The sequence below is a fragment of the Panonychus citri genome, unplaced genomic scaffold (assembly GCF_014898815.1).
Source record: "Panonychus citri isolate SS breed McGregor unplaced genomic scaffold, ASM1489881v1 Contig00050, whole genome shotgun sequence".
Lineage (NCBI taxonomy): Eukaryota > Metazoa > Arthropoda > Arachnida > Trombidiformes > Tetranychidae > Panonychus > Panonychus citri.
The window spans coordinates 1199871-1217149 of record NW_026515455.1 but is presented as its reverse complement, the minus strand read 5'-3'; the positions used below and the strand labels follow the sequence as shown (position 1 = coordinate 1217149).

The window sequence follows — 17279 nt, the reverse complement described above, 5'->3', positions numbered from 1 at the left end:
GAGTTTATCAGAGCAATAATCATGATTGGAAATCATGAGAGAAAAAAATATCATGGTATTAATCAGAAAGTTAGAGAGAGAGAGAGAGAGAGAGAGAGAGAAAAAAAGGAAAAGAAAGAGAAAGAGAGATAAATTTGATTAAGTTTATTGATAACGAAAAAGAAAAAGTTTTTATTTTTTTTTCGTTCATAACTTTTCAAAGACATTGACAAAGATTCCGTATTCTTATCATGTAGAGAGACTCAGATTCCTTTGAGAAAGAATTTCTCTTTCTTTCAATTATCAGAATTCTTAGCTTCTCTCTCTCTCTCTCAATATAGTTGAGCCTCATGATTAAGTTCATTATGAATTTTATATAACTAGATTTAAGTGATAACCTTGATAAGATTTAGGTTATCATAAGGATGAAGATTTAACATGAAAATGATTAAAATATAATCTCGGAGAATCAGAATTGTCGTATTGTACTTATCCCCTCAAACTGTGAGCCACACATTTGGAATTACATAGAATAAATCGAAGTTTTCTCATTATTTGAAGAATTGACAGATTTTTATCATGAAAATCGGTAAATCGGTTGTCACCTTCATAAAACGTTCTTCTTCATGATACAAATGGTATTTTATATCAACAATGAACTTTTCCTCTTCTCATCAGATTATATCTTATCATCTTGTTACCCTGAGTTATTTCATTAGCTTGAAGCCAGATGATAACTGGGAAACAAATAATGATGATTCTCTTGTTTGCCTTTCGTTCATGATATCTCATTTTTCATGGGTAAAATTAAAGTTCTGATCGATAATCGATTCGGTAACTCGAATATGCCGAGAGAGGAAAAATCTATTCGTTAATAACATGACACATTCAAAGTCAAGATCGATCTATGAATCAAAACTCAAATTCTAATAATACTCACAGATTTAGATTATTCTACCTCGATTAATCGAATCAGATATAAATTCAATTCATTAGTTGAACTGAACACCAAGAGATGTCTCCATGTTCAACATTCAATTGGATCAAATTAATTATTGATTAACCAAATTAAGAACTTATTCATTTCTTTTTTTCCTCGTCTTCCAAACTTCTTCATTTAATAACAATGTTTCTTTAAAATTTCATTTCTCTTACCATGAAAATCGATCTAATTAATTCTGAGCTCTAATGATTAAATGGGAACTCATTAACTATCCCCTGAGATCGATAAACTTCAAACAATTAAACATTTATCTGAATTTCTGGTTATTTATTGCAAGTTGATTAGTCTAATCAACAATCACATTACCAAAGGCTTTCTAATCAATTAACCAGTTTAACTAACCGGTAAATCAATCATTTAAACTGGTCACTTTATTACAATACGATTTGATAATTTGATGGGCAAAAAAATGACAAGATTAGAAAATTAATCTGATTTGATTATCTGCTTCTAATCATTTGTCTATTTTCACATTCATTAAACGTGATTGACTTTTAATCTTTAGATTAATTTAGACTTAAGGTTTAAAGTCATTGAATAACCTTGGTAATTAATCTCAATTAGAGAGTGAAAATTTCATTCTCACATCATTTGTATGAGATTAATGTTTGGTGACCCTCAAAGTCAATGGATTAATATGTATTGTTATAAGTGTTGTTAATCTAATCCATAAGGAGACAGAAAGAGTTTAATGTTCATCAGTTTTTTTCTGAATATCTTTTGTGTTGTAGTTTTCTTGTTCAATTCTGTGGTTTAACTGAGTAACAAGAGATGTCACCATGTTGAATGTTCCGAAAGGATTGAGCATTTGAAAGATACAGTATCAGAAAATTTGAATCAGAGGATATTACCTTTCCTATGGATCTCCCACCTCTCTCACTCTCTTATTCTCTCTCTTTCTCACCCTATGTCCCGCTCACTCTGACATTCCTTTTGGTTTTGTCTCTCTTTCTCTATTTGCCTCTCTGTTTTTCTTTCTTTCTCTCTCTCTCTCTTTCTTTCTCGGTCTTTCGTTTTCTCTCTCATCTCTGTTGATCGTTACTCTTACAATCATCTTCGTCATCATGTTGAAAGTTCTCTTGCGTTTTTTCTGTTCGATTCTCTCTTCCATTTCATTCAGTCTGAACATTCTCAGTTTATAACAACAGAACAGGTAATGTTTCATATGAAAAGTTTTCGATTTGTTTCAATATGTGAATAGAAAGTCAACAGACAAGACGAAATAATAAAAAAAAAGAAAAGAGAAGTAAATTTTTTATCATAAGTGTCAAGGTGAAAAAGGATAAGTGAAAAAAGGGATAAAAGATTTAGATTAGCCTGTGGTCAGTCTGTCTTATCCTTTCAACCCTTTCAGTAGATTTCAATCTTCAAGATTGGTTCATTTACCATATCATCCATGATGCAAAGGATTAAGGATAGTTTACGTAAATCATCATCATCTTCACGTGAGTCAACCTTAGATCCATCATCAGGGCCGAAAAATCAACAAGTGCCAACAAGTTCATCTGCTAATTATCATCATTCTCATCAATCAAACTATCAAAATCTACTTGCACCTTCATCACCAACAAAATTAACTTCAGAAGTACCACCGGGATTTTTAAATTTAGGTTCTAACCTTGGATCGGGTTTAAGTCGAGTCGGTTCACCGTCGACATTATCTCCACTTTCAGAGCGCCGAGATGAGGTTACCTTTGAAACAGTTCGAATGGTTCCTCGATCGTCTCGTAGTGAGGATGTAGCAACAACTCCCGAATCTGATACCCATTTTCCCTCTGCTTCCCTTTCCGTTTCCCCTCCTTCCTCTTACCATCCTACGACTCCGACAAACACCTCGAGCAGTGGTGATCTTTTAAGTGCTCATAGTAATTTAAGTGTTCACTTTTCTCTTAACGTACAATCAAATTCAATCTCCGATGCAACTAATCAATTTTTATCCACCAATTCACCAAGTCGATCTGGAAGATCTCGATCATTTGATTCAGCGGCTGCAGCCGCAGCTGCTCGTGAAGCAGCTGAACAAAAGGCTAAGAAACCTTATCATAAGGCAATAAACACCTTTCTCGAGCTTCCAAAATGGCGGATGCTGGTTCGTAAATCACCAGCCTCATCAAGCTCATCTGGACTCTCCTATGAACGGGATTGTATCCACTGTCAGTTGACCCTTGAACTTGCCAAAATGACCAAAGCCTCACCTCCAGTTTCAAGTGCAAATTCAATATCATCTGAAGGCTCATTGTGTGAGGAAGAGTCAGACAGTGAATCTGTTGCCATTGGCACTCGAACCTCATCAACTGGTGAGCCGGAAGATGACGATGCAATAAGTAACTCAGGAACAGCGGAAATTGAAGGATTACCAACAGTGATTCTAAGTTTAGCCCCGGAAATTGAAAAACCTTTACTCGAAGAAGACACCGGATTAACAGTTATATCTCTTGAAGTTCCTATTCGTACCAAATCAGGTCGCTCGGCTTCCGTTGATGGATCTTATCTACAAGTTCCCCAAAGACCTGAGATTGGTATTTGTGAACTTCCACCGGTCAAAGCTCAACGGTCAAGATCAATTGATGTCGCATTACCAGTTGGACCCGACGGACCTTACATCGTTGTACCCACGGAGAAACCACAACCTTTGATAACACAGTGAGTCCCAAGTCTCAAAATTATCATTACATTTATAAGCAGTGAAACTATTGAAGCAAAATTAACAAATTGGATTACACATTTATCTTTAGTTTTTCTCATGAAATGAAATTTCAACATCGTATGATAATCAACTATTGATATTATGAATTCTGTAAATATTAACCAAGAAAAACTGATTAATCTTATGTTCGTGATATTGACTCTTCGCAACTGATCAATTACCATCGTAATTTTTGCTATTATAAACGCTTAAAGTTTCAACTAGAATGATGAATGATCAGATTAAATGGTTTACGTTATCTTAGAAGATTAAGTTTTGAAAGCGGAAGTAGAATAATGAAAAAGGAAGTTGATTTTCTGTTGCTTGAGAAAAAAAAGTTTGGGATAAAAATCAAACCAGAACTTTTCCTTTCTCTTTTTGTGTATTCTCTTTGAGTATATGATACAATGGAACTACAATAATTACTGTTTGTTGTTTTCGATAAACTTTATCTCTGTCTCTCTCTTTTCTTCAGCCAAATGAACTTTTCTTTCCTTGTTCTCTATCATTTTCTTCACTCGATTTGTGATAAACTGGATAAGAATAATGAAAGAAGAAGAGGAAGATAAGAAGGTACCTAATACTTTCTTCACCTTTTCTCCATTTTCAAGTTCTTTTCGCTAATTCCTTTCAAGTTTCTTTTCGAATAATCCAAATGTTCATTTTGTTTAAAGGTAATCAGTTCGACAACATGTTTATCTTCATCTTCTTCACCAACATTTCTCCCTCTTTACTCACCATTTGACCTGCTCATTAATTGCTATTCATCTTCATCTCACTCTTTCTTTTCTTACCTTTTTAATTGTAAACTCATCAACTATCACCTTCAATTATCCTCTTTATCCTCTGTCAGCATTTAACTCTCATGTCTTATCGGTATCATCATGCTCTCTCTCTCTCTCTCTCTCTCTCTCTCTCTCTCTCTCTCTCTCTCTCTCTCTCTAGAACTTATCATGAAGATCTAATTCCTCTAACCTACAATCAGACATCATGAACAAATAATTTCACTCGCCATTGAATCATAAGTAATAATCAATATCAATTAATAGTTATCCACCATCAATCCCCTGAATATCAAGTTCTTACAAAAGTATTTATAAATATATCATTTATGCCACACAGAGTTTCAAAATTTACCCTGAAATTTGTTCAGCTGCTTATAAGCGACTGATAAATATCCTCGTCATCATGTAACTTTCAGACTTTTTCTGAATTTGTTGCAATCAGACAAGAAACAAACCTCATGAACTTATGATAATAATAATACTTGGAGGCGATAATTATTATAAAGAGTTGACTTAGTCATCTTAATCATGATTGAAAGCCTGAGTTTGTACTGGAAAATAATCAGTTGCATGTTAAGAATCAGTTAAATTCTGAATTTACATCATTTAAATTTTGTCAAAAATTCAGAGTTAATCTATGTATTTCTCTCATGAAACTCATTATTATTCATTTGAAACTCATGAGATATTTAAATAATATATATAATAGATGCAACGAAATTTGGAAAATATTTTTTCTCTCTTTTTAATTCACTTTTCATTCATTTGATTACAATTGGGTGATAATTGTCATGAATTGTCATGAATGATGAGCTGATATTCACCTTACTCAATATCTGATTAACTTCTTAATTAGTTTCGATTTAAAATGTTGAACAATCTTCGAATCATAAACACATGATTATGATAGACAAACAAAAGAAAATATTATCATCCGAATTTGTTAGTAATAGAAAAAAAAGAATAGAAAATTTTGTTCTTTCAACAGTTGGGTGTGTAATTTAAATTCCATGGAAAAGATTTCCATTATTTCATTCAACAATCTTTTCAGAACTTTTCATGTTCAAATAATGAGCTGAAAGAGAATAAAAGAAAGAAAAAAGAAACAACTCAACGAATAGAAAAAAATTTTCATGCTGATTCTAATTCGATTATTCATCTTACTAAGAAAAGTTCTGAATCTATCGAAGAAGTGAAGAAAAAGTTCTTGGCGAAATTTGTTCTTCAAAATGAGTTATTATCCTTTTTGTCTTTATCATGAAAAAAAAACTCGAAATGAAGATGAAACCTTATTCTTAATTAATGAATCGAGATAAAGAAAACTTTTTCTCCACCATGAACTTTTTTCTTTGTGTAAATTGCTCAGACAGGGTGGATAACGATGAATGGTAAACGATAGCTCTGAATAAGAGAATGAACTTTTATTCTGTTCTCTTATTTTTTTCCAATTTTTCTCTCACTTTCTCTCTCCCCTGTACCAATCAATTCTACTAATGAATTAAGACTCAGCTTGGAATTTTTCTCCCTATCTAACTCACTCACTCTCTTTTCCCATGGTTATCTTTTCATCTATTTCCTTCTTACCCTGAGAACATGGAACCATTTAAAGTTTTTGCAACCTTTTCTCCTTCATCGTAATTAACTCAATAAGATGATGATAATGATGAGGAGGATAATAAATGCTCTAGACCCAAGAGAGATGTGATTCTAAGAGTAGCATTTGAATAACTCACCAACTCAGAGTTTTCAATGACTCTTTTGCCATGGGGTAAACAATCGTTTCGAAAAAACTTTATTCCCTTTTTTACTCAGTTGCAATTCTAATCATCATTATCTCTTATATCATCTCAATAGAACATTTGATTTTATCTTCTCTCGTCTCGCTAAGAACTTTTTATCTCTCTCATCACCATGAGAAATTGTCTCTAGATCATGGATTTTTCTCTCTCTTTTTCACTCAGATAAGAGCAATTTCTTTTCTCTTTCATTCCTGTTTCAATTTTATCTCTTTTTTTACAATTCGAACTGTAATCTTATCATTCTCTCTTCCTTTCTCTCTCGTTTTTGTCATCATTATTGTCTCTTGTTTGTGCCCACTTTCTTGTGAGTAGTTTGACCAACTTTTTCTTACCTTTATTTCATCTTCTCAATCTTTTTATATCTCAACCAGAATCAGAGTTTTATTGGTGAAAACCCTCAAATCCTGATTACCTTCATTATCGTTATCATCATCGAGTTTAATTCTCTTTTAACTCTCTCTCTCTCTCTCTCTCTCTCCCTCTCTCCCTCTTTTCTTCCTCTATCCTCAGAGTTTAATCTCTGCTGACCTTTCAATTTCATAGAATTTTTTTCACCAAATTTTCTTATTATTCGATATGTACAATAATGGTTTTTGCTTCTATCTACTTCTTCATCCATGTTGTCCATTTCTCTCGAATTATATTTTGTCATCTAATCTCAGCTTATTATCAGAATATTTTTCAAGCTCATTCAGAACTTTTTTCCCTTCGTCTCTCTCACTCCCTTATTACACTCGGATTTTATGCATTTCATCAGATTAACATTGAATATTGAATTTTTCTATTCAAATATTAGAACTGATTCTCGATCACCTTCCTGGTCTCCACCATTTACCATTATTACTATTTATCGTACACGAATTATTACCTGAAATTGAATAAGTGTCACAAAAGAATTGAGTCAACAAAAGAAGGAAAAATAAAATTATTCGTTTCTAAAAATATTCTATTATATTCACCAAGAGACACAATTGAATATGTGTATGTTCAGGAGAAAAAAAGATCTTACACTCGATATAAATATCACCTCATTCACTTTTATTGAGTTTATTTACTTCTCATCTTTTTCCCCTGACCATCCAACTCTTTCAATGGCTACTCATGGGTCTCTTTTTTGCTTTACTTTGTTTCTTTGAAGGAAAATATCATGAATATTAAGTATAAGAATATTCCAAGAGTCGTGATTGAACTTTTTCTCCCCCTTAAACTTGAATAAGTGAAGAAGTCATGGAGACAGAGATGGACGATGTTCTCATCGAGGGAAAGTTTTCACCTTAATTTCAAGTTCTCACGAAATGAACTTGCACTTTTCTACTTATCTAATATTATCCTCGTAATAGAATGAGAGACAGAGAATTTTCTTCTGTCGAATATGATAAAAATTTATATTCCGATTGGTTTCTGAATATTCATGACTTTATTCATGAGATCATTAACTTTTATCATCCACCATTGACCCAAATCCAATGAAATATATATGAAGAAAATGTCGATAAATGAAAAAAAGGGAATCATGTTGATGAAATTGAACCAGGAAAGATTGAAACTGTTCCCTGTGATCATTTCAATTTTCCTCAGATTTATCATAATAATTATCATGATAATTTCTAATAAATTATCATGATATCAATTTACATCTAATGATCATATGATTGGATAGGAAACCGGAAATAGAAAGTAAATGATTAGCATAATATTAACAGGAAATTTTCATGGCCATTCAGTTATATTAAATGAATGTCACATGATATTTATTTGAGTTTTGATTAGTTATTACGAGAAGATTTCAATATTACTCTTGATTGTTTAACTTTACTCAATAATTAACAAATGATAAGATACAATTAATTAGACAGCTAATTGGGATTGAAGTAATTTGAAGATAATCCCATAAGAAACCACATTAATTCAAGTTAAATCAATTTAACTGATTAGTTTGCGCAGTGATAGTTATCCAACTAATTGATGTTAATCAACAATTTAGCTTAATTATACGTCCCAATTGAATTAAGCTTATATTTATTAATGTTTGTGTGTACAATTTATCAGGTATCATCAGTAATTTATCATCACAATTGTAATGATGATGATGATGATAACTATTAAGGTTTACGTGTAATCCTGAAATACTGTTGATTGAATGTATCATGAAAAATAATGTATTTCAAATGGATAAGTGTTTATATTAGATTCTTATCATTCCCTGTTATATAATATGAGTTATTATCACTATTATCAATGAGTTATTAGTGTTATCATTATTATTATCAGTCTAATTTGATTCAATCAAGTGTATTGAACATTTAATATACACTTTAAGGTGTGTTAATGTGTTTACATGGTGATGATGATGATGATGATGGTGGAGATAAAGATGAGGTTTTCTTTTCTGTATAAGTTGAAAATATTGTCAGTTTCATGATCACATTGATTAAATTCACTTCTCAACAAAAAGATGATTATTTTTCCAGTAGAAAAAGAATCAAAGTTTACCTGTCACAAAGTTTTTCCTTCATGGTAAAAGTTCATCTATTCTCGCATGATGCTCATGGCAAATAAACTGAGGAGTGAAAATGATTTAACAAAAAAGTAGTTATATTTTTCCTAATGGTAACATTGATAGAGATTGGGTCAAGTTTTTACTTGCCCTCATTCTTGTTGATGGTCATCATCATGATGGTGGAAATTGATGAAACTATTATTGTCTGATTTCCTACTTTTTAATTTACTTTTGACTTGGAACTTTTTTGCTACTCGCTTCTTTTGCCTGAACTTTTTTTCCATTCTTGTTACTCTAGATACAATTTCGTCAATTACTTGACAGCTTCTGATTCGATTTTCATGATGACGATGAGAGAGAAAAAAAAACTGTATAAGAGATGAAGAATGAATTTCTTTCCAAAAATTTTCATCTTCATTTGGTGTTACTTTTTTTTCATCAACTTCGTTAAATGAAACGGAAGAAAAAGGGTAAAAAAGATGAGACCATGATGATAGTTGTCATGATGATAATTCTGGTATTGAATCAATGAGATTCTCATGATATTGAATATCTATTTGATGCCATTACGGTTCCAATGAAAGGGCTCAGAGTATCTATGAGTCCATGATGTTGATATAATTTCATCGAGAAAAGAAAAAGTAACTTTTTGAAACTGAGTTTTTCTTTCACCTTGACATTTCATATGATTTTTTTTGTGAAAACTTTGATTTCCTGATTTAATGGATGAAAAAAATGGATAGAATTACATGAAAAAAGAGTAACAAAAAATACAATTTCAACTTGTTAGATGTTCACTTGAGTTTCATATTCATGATACTTCATGGTGATGACAGGAAAAAAAGTTCTCCACTTTATCGAGAAAATTTTATCAATTTGTTGTCTTTACGTTAATATCTCAAAAGAGGTTGATTATTTTTCTTTGGCATTGAACCGAAATCATTGATTGATTTAATTTCCATTATTAACAATTAGCTTAAGTGTTGATCATTAATCTATTAATAGTTAGAGAATTGAACTTGATGAGAAGATCAATGAGAGAATTCATTGTATTAATTAAAAAGATTTCAAGGTTAATCGAATGATTTTTCTCCGTCCATTGAATGATAATTTTTTTTTCTCTAATTAGTTTTGTCATTTTGTTGAGAATTTATCATTTTCTGAACACTTTCATTACTCGAGTAATTGTCCACTCAACAACTATCCTACTGCTCGGGCTTACTTTCAAAAGGATTTGATCAATTGATTGCTTACCATTTATATCAGTTTAACTTGAAATAAATTATATTGCCTTTTGATTTATCTATCCAACTAATATTAGGTAAATTGTCCAGGGAAACTGACCATTTAGAAAAGAAAGGTAGAAAGAAGGAGAAAGGTACAAAGGTCATTCAACACTCAGGCACAACATTAGTCATGTGAGACTTTCGTAAGACAATCAGCTGATAACATTGAGCCAATCAATGTCATCTAATCACAATTGAAGATTAAAATGATGACTCATAAGCTCTGGACATAAGTCATCAGATGTTGGCAGATAAATTAAATGTCAATGAGTAATTGAATGTGATCTTTACACAAGTTGAATCGTTTTCCTAACCTAACATAACCCAACCTATTATCAAGAAGTTGATGACGCGATCATCATAATGATAACCTCAGAATCAATTATCATTCCAGTATTTTGTTGGAAATCTCATTCTGGATGTATGCAAATTTATTGAGGAACTTTTCTTGATATACGATATTTTCCCTGTGAAAATATTCATTTTTCATGAGAAACTTGAATAACTTTTCCATCCGGGAAGTGCTCCAGTTGAAAGCTAACATGAGCTCTCTGTATGGTCATTCCTATTCAATAGCATCTTCAATTACTGTCACCTTTCAACCTAACTCAGTTTGACATGTTTGTTCAGCTATCATGAGCCTATCATGAACAATTACAATGTTTCAAGGAGAGAAAATAAAAATTTTCTATTGAAAAAATCTTATCACAATAGCAGTGAGGAGAAAAGGTCAAATAGTTTCATTGTCTACTAAATCATCATGAAGATAATGTAATTATCGTCATGATGATTTTACACAATGTTACAAAACGAAATTGTTGAAATTAAATTCTTAATCAGGCCAATCAGTTTAATGAAGACAATTGTTGATGAATTGAAAAAACACAGAGAATGAATTGCAAAAGAAGATTAGCTGAATTTACATGAGGAAAGTTCAGTTATCTGAATCTAACTCTCTCCAATAATAGACTTGAATAATTCTCGAGTATATTGATCATTAGTTTTGTTTTGTTTTTTTTTCGTACAATTTAAGAAGCAAAGTAATCACTTTAATTTCAAGAGATTCTATAGTTAATTAGATTGAATTTTGAGATTAGTTTTCGAAAAATTCTGTAAACAATAAGGAGAGAGAATGAAAATGAAAATAGAAAAGAAAATTGTGAATAAAAAAGTATCCATTTCTAATAGAGAAAAACATTTACTCTAATCATTGAGATATATAATCTCATCTTACAGGGTAACATGGGAAAAGATTAATGTTCAATATTAGATAAGCTGATTCTGTTGTATTAATAGTAAACTTTGAATCGAAAAGTTAATTTAAATTGAAATTAAGTTATAACTCTGAAGGAAAATTCATTTCACCAGTAACAAAGTTTTCTTTGATTATTTTTATATCTAAATATTATCATGTATCGTCATCATGTTGAAAGTAATAACATATTAACATACTGAAGAAGAGATAAAGTTGTAAACTCTCAGAACTAGAAGAAAAAATCATCAACAGAAAGAGTTGCAGTTAATGTAAAGAGTTATTCAAATCTTCATGTGGTAAATGAAAAAAAAAATCAAGAACAAAAAAAACAATTCAGTTCCCCTGGAATTGTGTATATAATATATGATAACTTTGCCTACTTTTGTTATGCAATTTTAAACTGTTCGTCTTTCATGATAACCACCATGTTACCGCAATGAGAGCCTTGAGAATGAAAAAATCTCATTTCAATATGTACTATTAATAAAACAGTTTCAAGGATTCATTATTTACGATTCATTATCAGTTTAAGCTCATAATCATCATCATGAAAAACATGATGTTTGTTTGTCTTAATTTGGTTCTTAATGATGGTAAATACATTATATTACTTTGAGTGAGCATTTGGCTAAGTTAAAGTGTAACTTTTACCATCCTCATCATCACAGCCTTATGAATATGATTTTGATGTATAAATTCAATTTCTGTCAAATCGATGAGTGAATAAGAGAGAGAGTGAAAAATCAATCCAGGAAACGGAAAATCAGTGATGCAATTTACCACACCCTTTTAAACATGTTTACTTGCAGTTTACCTTGGTAATTATGTAATACATTAAATCATCAACTGTAATGATAAGATAAACTATCAAGGGGGATAAAGAAAAAGTAGAAGAATCATTTCCGTTTCCGGTTTGTTCAGTTTTGTCTCTTCATCTATTTAACCTTTGCAGCTTCTTTATTAGAGAAAAGATAATAATCCTAATCATGTTCGTCATTTTCTTTTTGTTTTGATTGTAAGCTTTAAATGAATTGCGATGAAATTTACCAATAAATTAGGTCACTTAATATATTGTTTATTACTTTCTAAATTTAGTTGAACAATTAGTTAAACTAATTAATTATGCTATTCCCAAATTAACGTGATGATGATACGAAATTAATAAACTGAAACATCATAATAATTAATCATCATTAATTATCATTGATCAATGAATTTCTGGTTGATTATAACGTTTTCAGCTTCCAATGAGTTAAATCCGGTGAATCCTCTTTAAGTATTAACACTGAACTTTTTTGATTAATTGGTTGAATATTTAATTACATGAAATTAAATTTCAACTTCTCAACATGTTGATAGATATTTTGGTTCATTATCATGGAACGGAAGCAGTTTTGTTCTAATTGGAAATTTGCTAATTATTGAATGAGCTTTTCATTAGAATGAATGAAACTCTATTCATTCTGATTCACAATGAAAGTATCATCATGATCTCAGTTCTCATCTTTATTATAATTACTCGTTTTCACCTTTTTATTTTTCTTTTTATTGCATTTGTCTTATTACTTATTTTCCGTTAAAAGTTCTAATCGATTGAAGCAAACAATTCCAAATCTCATGTAATCACTATCATTGGAGAATATTTTTATTTCGAATCAGTTTTTCCGCTTCTAAATCAAGTGAATATTATTTTTTCATCTTTCTCTCTCACTCTCTCACTCTCTCTCTCTCTCTATCTGGTATCAAACTTTACTCTTTGTTTTCGAAGAGCTTATTTATATTCTTTCAGAATTATCATGAAATTTTCTTTCTCAACATGATTTTGATCTATTGTTGATCTCTAGATTTTGGTTTCTATCAGATCGATCAGTATTTTGATATCAAGAAAATTTCCGAAAATTCTGGTTATGTTCTAGAAAAAAAAGAATAACTTTTTTTGTTTTCACTTCTAAATGATTTTCTCAGCATTCGAAATGTTTGTTTATCTTGATACATGAACATCTCCCTCTCTCTCTCTCTCTCTCTCTCTCTTTTTCTCATCATCTTTATGCTGTTCATCATTTGCATCATCTTATCATTCAAACGTCAATAAGTTATTTTCCTCCAACAAGTCAGTCTAGAATCTCATGTAATCACAATCACCATCCTTCTGTAGTCCCTAATTTCACGTTACTTGTTATTTTAATTTCTCACAATATAAACATCAGGATTGCTAAATAATAATCTTAATGTTTATCAATTACCATCAATGATACTTAGCTGATTCGGGGAAAAATGGTTGAAACATTTATCACTTTTTAGGTGAAAATGTATTTTTACTTTAAAAATTTGTGAATTTCATGAGACTTGAAGAGTAAAATTCTCATAATTCTCATGTTTCACGTATCAGCATGGTAAAAACACACGCCAATGAATATTTGAATATAAAGTTACTGCAACAACTAACTTATTATTATGGCTATCGGGTTGAATATTAGGAATGGAAAAGGTGTCTGATTCTTTTTGCCATGAAAATTAAACTTGAATAATCTTAAAGGAGATGAATGAATCACATTATCAAAGTATACAATTTCCAATTGTATCAACGATTCTTGCTGATGATCTGATAATTTGAAGGTAAATTGCTCATCTCATTTATCATGGAGAACAAAACTTTCCTTTCATCTCATGCCGATGATTTCTCACATCATGATACAAATTGCGATAACTTAATTTGTATTGCAACAGTTTACCAAAAGAATATACAATTGGTGTATATAAAAATAGTATCACTTTGACGCAGGATTAAAATTTGATGGCTCATTAGCATGAAATGTGATTGGATCATTTTCTTTTCTATTTAGTCTAACCGATGATGATGGAAATGAATTTGTTTACAAGATTGATTATTTTTCAGGGGGATATATACACTCTTTATCCATGTTATATCTTGAGAGAAAATCAAATGAAACCTCAGCTAGTAAGTGAATGTTGAAATTGTTATTCTATGTGATCAAGGATAGAGTTAAAGTGGATGATGAAAGTTGAGTTGTACAAGAATATAATTCATTTGGTATGACAGTTACACTGGAAGATTATGATGATGATGATAATGAAGAGAAACAAAAGAAAACAAGATTCATGATAGAATATAAACTTGGAATTAGTTCTAAAGGTACTTAAGGCTATTTTTACTCTACCTCCGCCTTCAAATTACTTATCAGCCTCTTAACTTGCATGTTCCTATTGATGATCAACATAGTTGAGGGTATTCAAATAGAGTGAGTGAGTAAGTAAGTAAGTGAGAGAGAGAGAGAGAGAGAATCAATTAAATTGTGTGTCATCAAGAATGTTGATTTGATTGTGAGCTTATTACACCAAATGAGGTCTAATCTTATTCAGATTCTATGATTTTTTCCCGACTTATTTACAGTAAGAAAATCGTTTCGTTTCCTTTATCCTTTTGACATTGATTTTGATTTGTGTGTCATAATAATAATGCAATGACAATAATACTGTTTACGTTTACGAGACTGAATATCAAAACAATTTACATAATATGATTTAACGCAAACAAATAAATATTACAAGAATAGAGAAAACAACTGACCATTGTCCAATATTGACAACCAATGTGATGAGATAACTACTAAAGGAATAGATTTAAACAAAAATCTACCAAGAAAAATGTTACAGTAATACAAAGCTACCGATTTTCATAACCATTCACCTTCAATTCAGAAAGCTTTATATTATTATTATATATTTGTCAGTTTAATGTACATGTATTGAGAAGACTTTTTTTTCAGTTTTTTAAAGAATTTTAACTTTGATAACAAGAATCGAATACAATTATCATGATAATGAGGTGACTACAGCTGATTATTAAACTATTCTGATCAATCATTGATCATTCAATATTGAAGAGATAAATGAAATTCTTAGGAATCTTTTATTCACTTTTTTTCTCAATTTTCTACCTGAATTTAAATGAGATAAATTGACCATGATGGTAGAAGTTTTTTCTACTCAAATGAAATTGAGAGTTTCGTTGAATTTTGATTGAGACACAAGCCAGAAAGGTATGTAAAGGTCAAGTCTAGAAAAGTAAGAGAAAAAGAGAGAGAGAGAGAAAGGAATAAATTTAAAATTCGAATGTTGAAATTCTCAGTCATTGTCAGAATTATCTATTGTCCAAGTGGACGTTTACAGGGGATTTTGTGAAAGGATGAGTAAGATAAATAAAATGATAACACAATCAAGTCTCAAAGTAAATCAATTGTCCATATTGTTAAACCTTTTGATTTTACTATTACTGGCCAGTGTCTGGTCAAATTTAATATCAATAAAGGTTATATCCTTTATTTGCTACCTGGATTTACCTGGACTGTGAGTGAAAAAAAAACTTGAATCTAAAATAAAGGTCAAAACTTATTGTTTCATTTTGATAAATTGAACTTTTTTCAACCTGATATTTATGGTGATTTAGAATTGAAATGAAGCAAAACAAGAACCATTCTAATTTTCAATAAGATAATAACAATTTATCTGAAATTGAATAATGTGTTTATCTTATTTACAATTACCACAGAATCGTATTTCCATCTGAAGAATTGATTTATAAATATTCAGATAAAACGTCAGAGACTTGGGGATAATTTTTTCATTAAGAAAATTACTTTACAGGTAATGGAGATTGAAAAGTCAATCATATTAATTGAATTTCTGTCTCAGATTGATTGATTAGCTTGAAATTTTCTCACTCTTTCTCTTTTTCAGTTCTTTAAATGAATTGAGATTTCCTCCATTAACGAAATTTAATTATGCGTGAATGTTCAGGTGATTGTTGGTGAACCATGTAAATTGATTATTCTGACAATGAATGATTGTCGATCATCACTTGAAAATCTTAACTTGAGACATCGAAATCTAATACTATCATGGGAATTGTGATCTTATCCGATCTAGTTTTTTTGTGCTCTTCTTGTGATCATCGATTTGAATGTTAATCAACCAGAAAGTTTATTCATTTTTCTTTTCTCCATCATAATTATTAGTTGTACCATTTAAAGTAAACATGATTGTGCGTGACAATTTTCAATTCAATGAATTGATGTGAAAGCATCGGATGAGTATTATCATGATGAAGCTGGAAAAAGGGAGTAGATTACAAGAAAAAAGATTATATAAGTTATATGGAATTGGAAGACTGGAGTTCTGTGCACTTTTCTGTATGAGTCCAGGTCGAGTTACGTGAGCTCTTTGAGTAGTTAGAACAAAAAACAACAGAACTACATTCGTGATTTACCAGGTTTACGTTTCAGGCAGAAAATATAAAAGCTTTTGGGTTAGATTATCCTCTTTATCATCAAGTGATCTTGATAGAGATCACCTTGAATACAGAGATTATCATGATGAGAATGAATTTTTTATTTCTCTTTGTGAGAATTAATATGGAAAAACGGAGAGAATAACGAAAAAAAACGAACTGTCAACATTAACTCTTAACGAACTCATTTTTGTGTATCAATATCGTTAAAATGTAGAAAAAAGTGAGAGTAAGGAAGCGAAACTTTTGTTTCTCTGAATGTTTCATGAAAACAGTCTCATTTTCATCCCCACTGGCTGTCTCAACTTCGTTAATGTCAATATAATCTAATCCATCAACCGATATGATAACTCAGGGAGGGAAACATGATGATGTTTCAAGATATAAAAAAGTAAGATGATAAATAGCTCTTTTCCTCTTTTCCTCTTTGCAACTTTATCTTCATCTTTGTTGATCTATCGTTGCCCCGTTATTTTGGTGCATTAACTTTATCTTCATCATGATCCCTTTCACTGTCTCACTCGATCTCTTTCTCTCCCATTTCCTTGATGATAACAACCTTGAAGCAGCATCATCGAGGTATCAAAAGGTGAGCACGTAATAAGCTTGAAAGTAGCAAAAATATTCTGTGATCAGAATGTTAACTTATCTTACCTTAAGATAAGATGATGTCTGTAT

The 17279-nt window shown here is 30.8% G+C and overlaps 1 protein-coding gene across 2 annotated transcripts in view; it reads left to right on the top strand.

The window, feature by feature from the left end:
* Window positions 1–1597: 1597 nt before the first annotated feature.
* LOC128385790 (uncharacterized) overlaps window positions 1598–17279 on the top strand; it is a 40735-nt gene continuing 25053 nt past the window's right edge. For both annotated transcript variants that reach the window (XM_053344705.1, XM_053344706.1), the window contains exon 1: window positions 1598–3625. In XM_053344705.1, the coding sequence (XP_053200680.1) occupies window positions 2379–3625 (1247 nt within the window). In that variant the 5' untranslated portion in view covers window positions 1598–2378. The remainder of the gene's footprint in view (window positions 3626–17279) is intronic.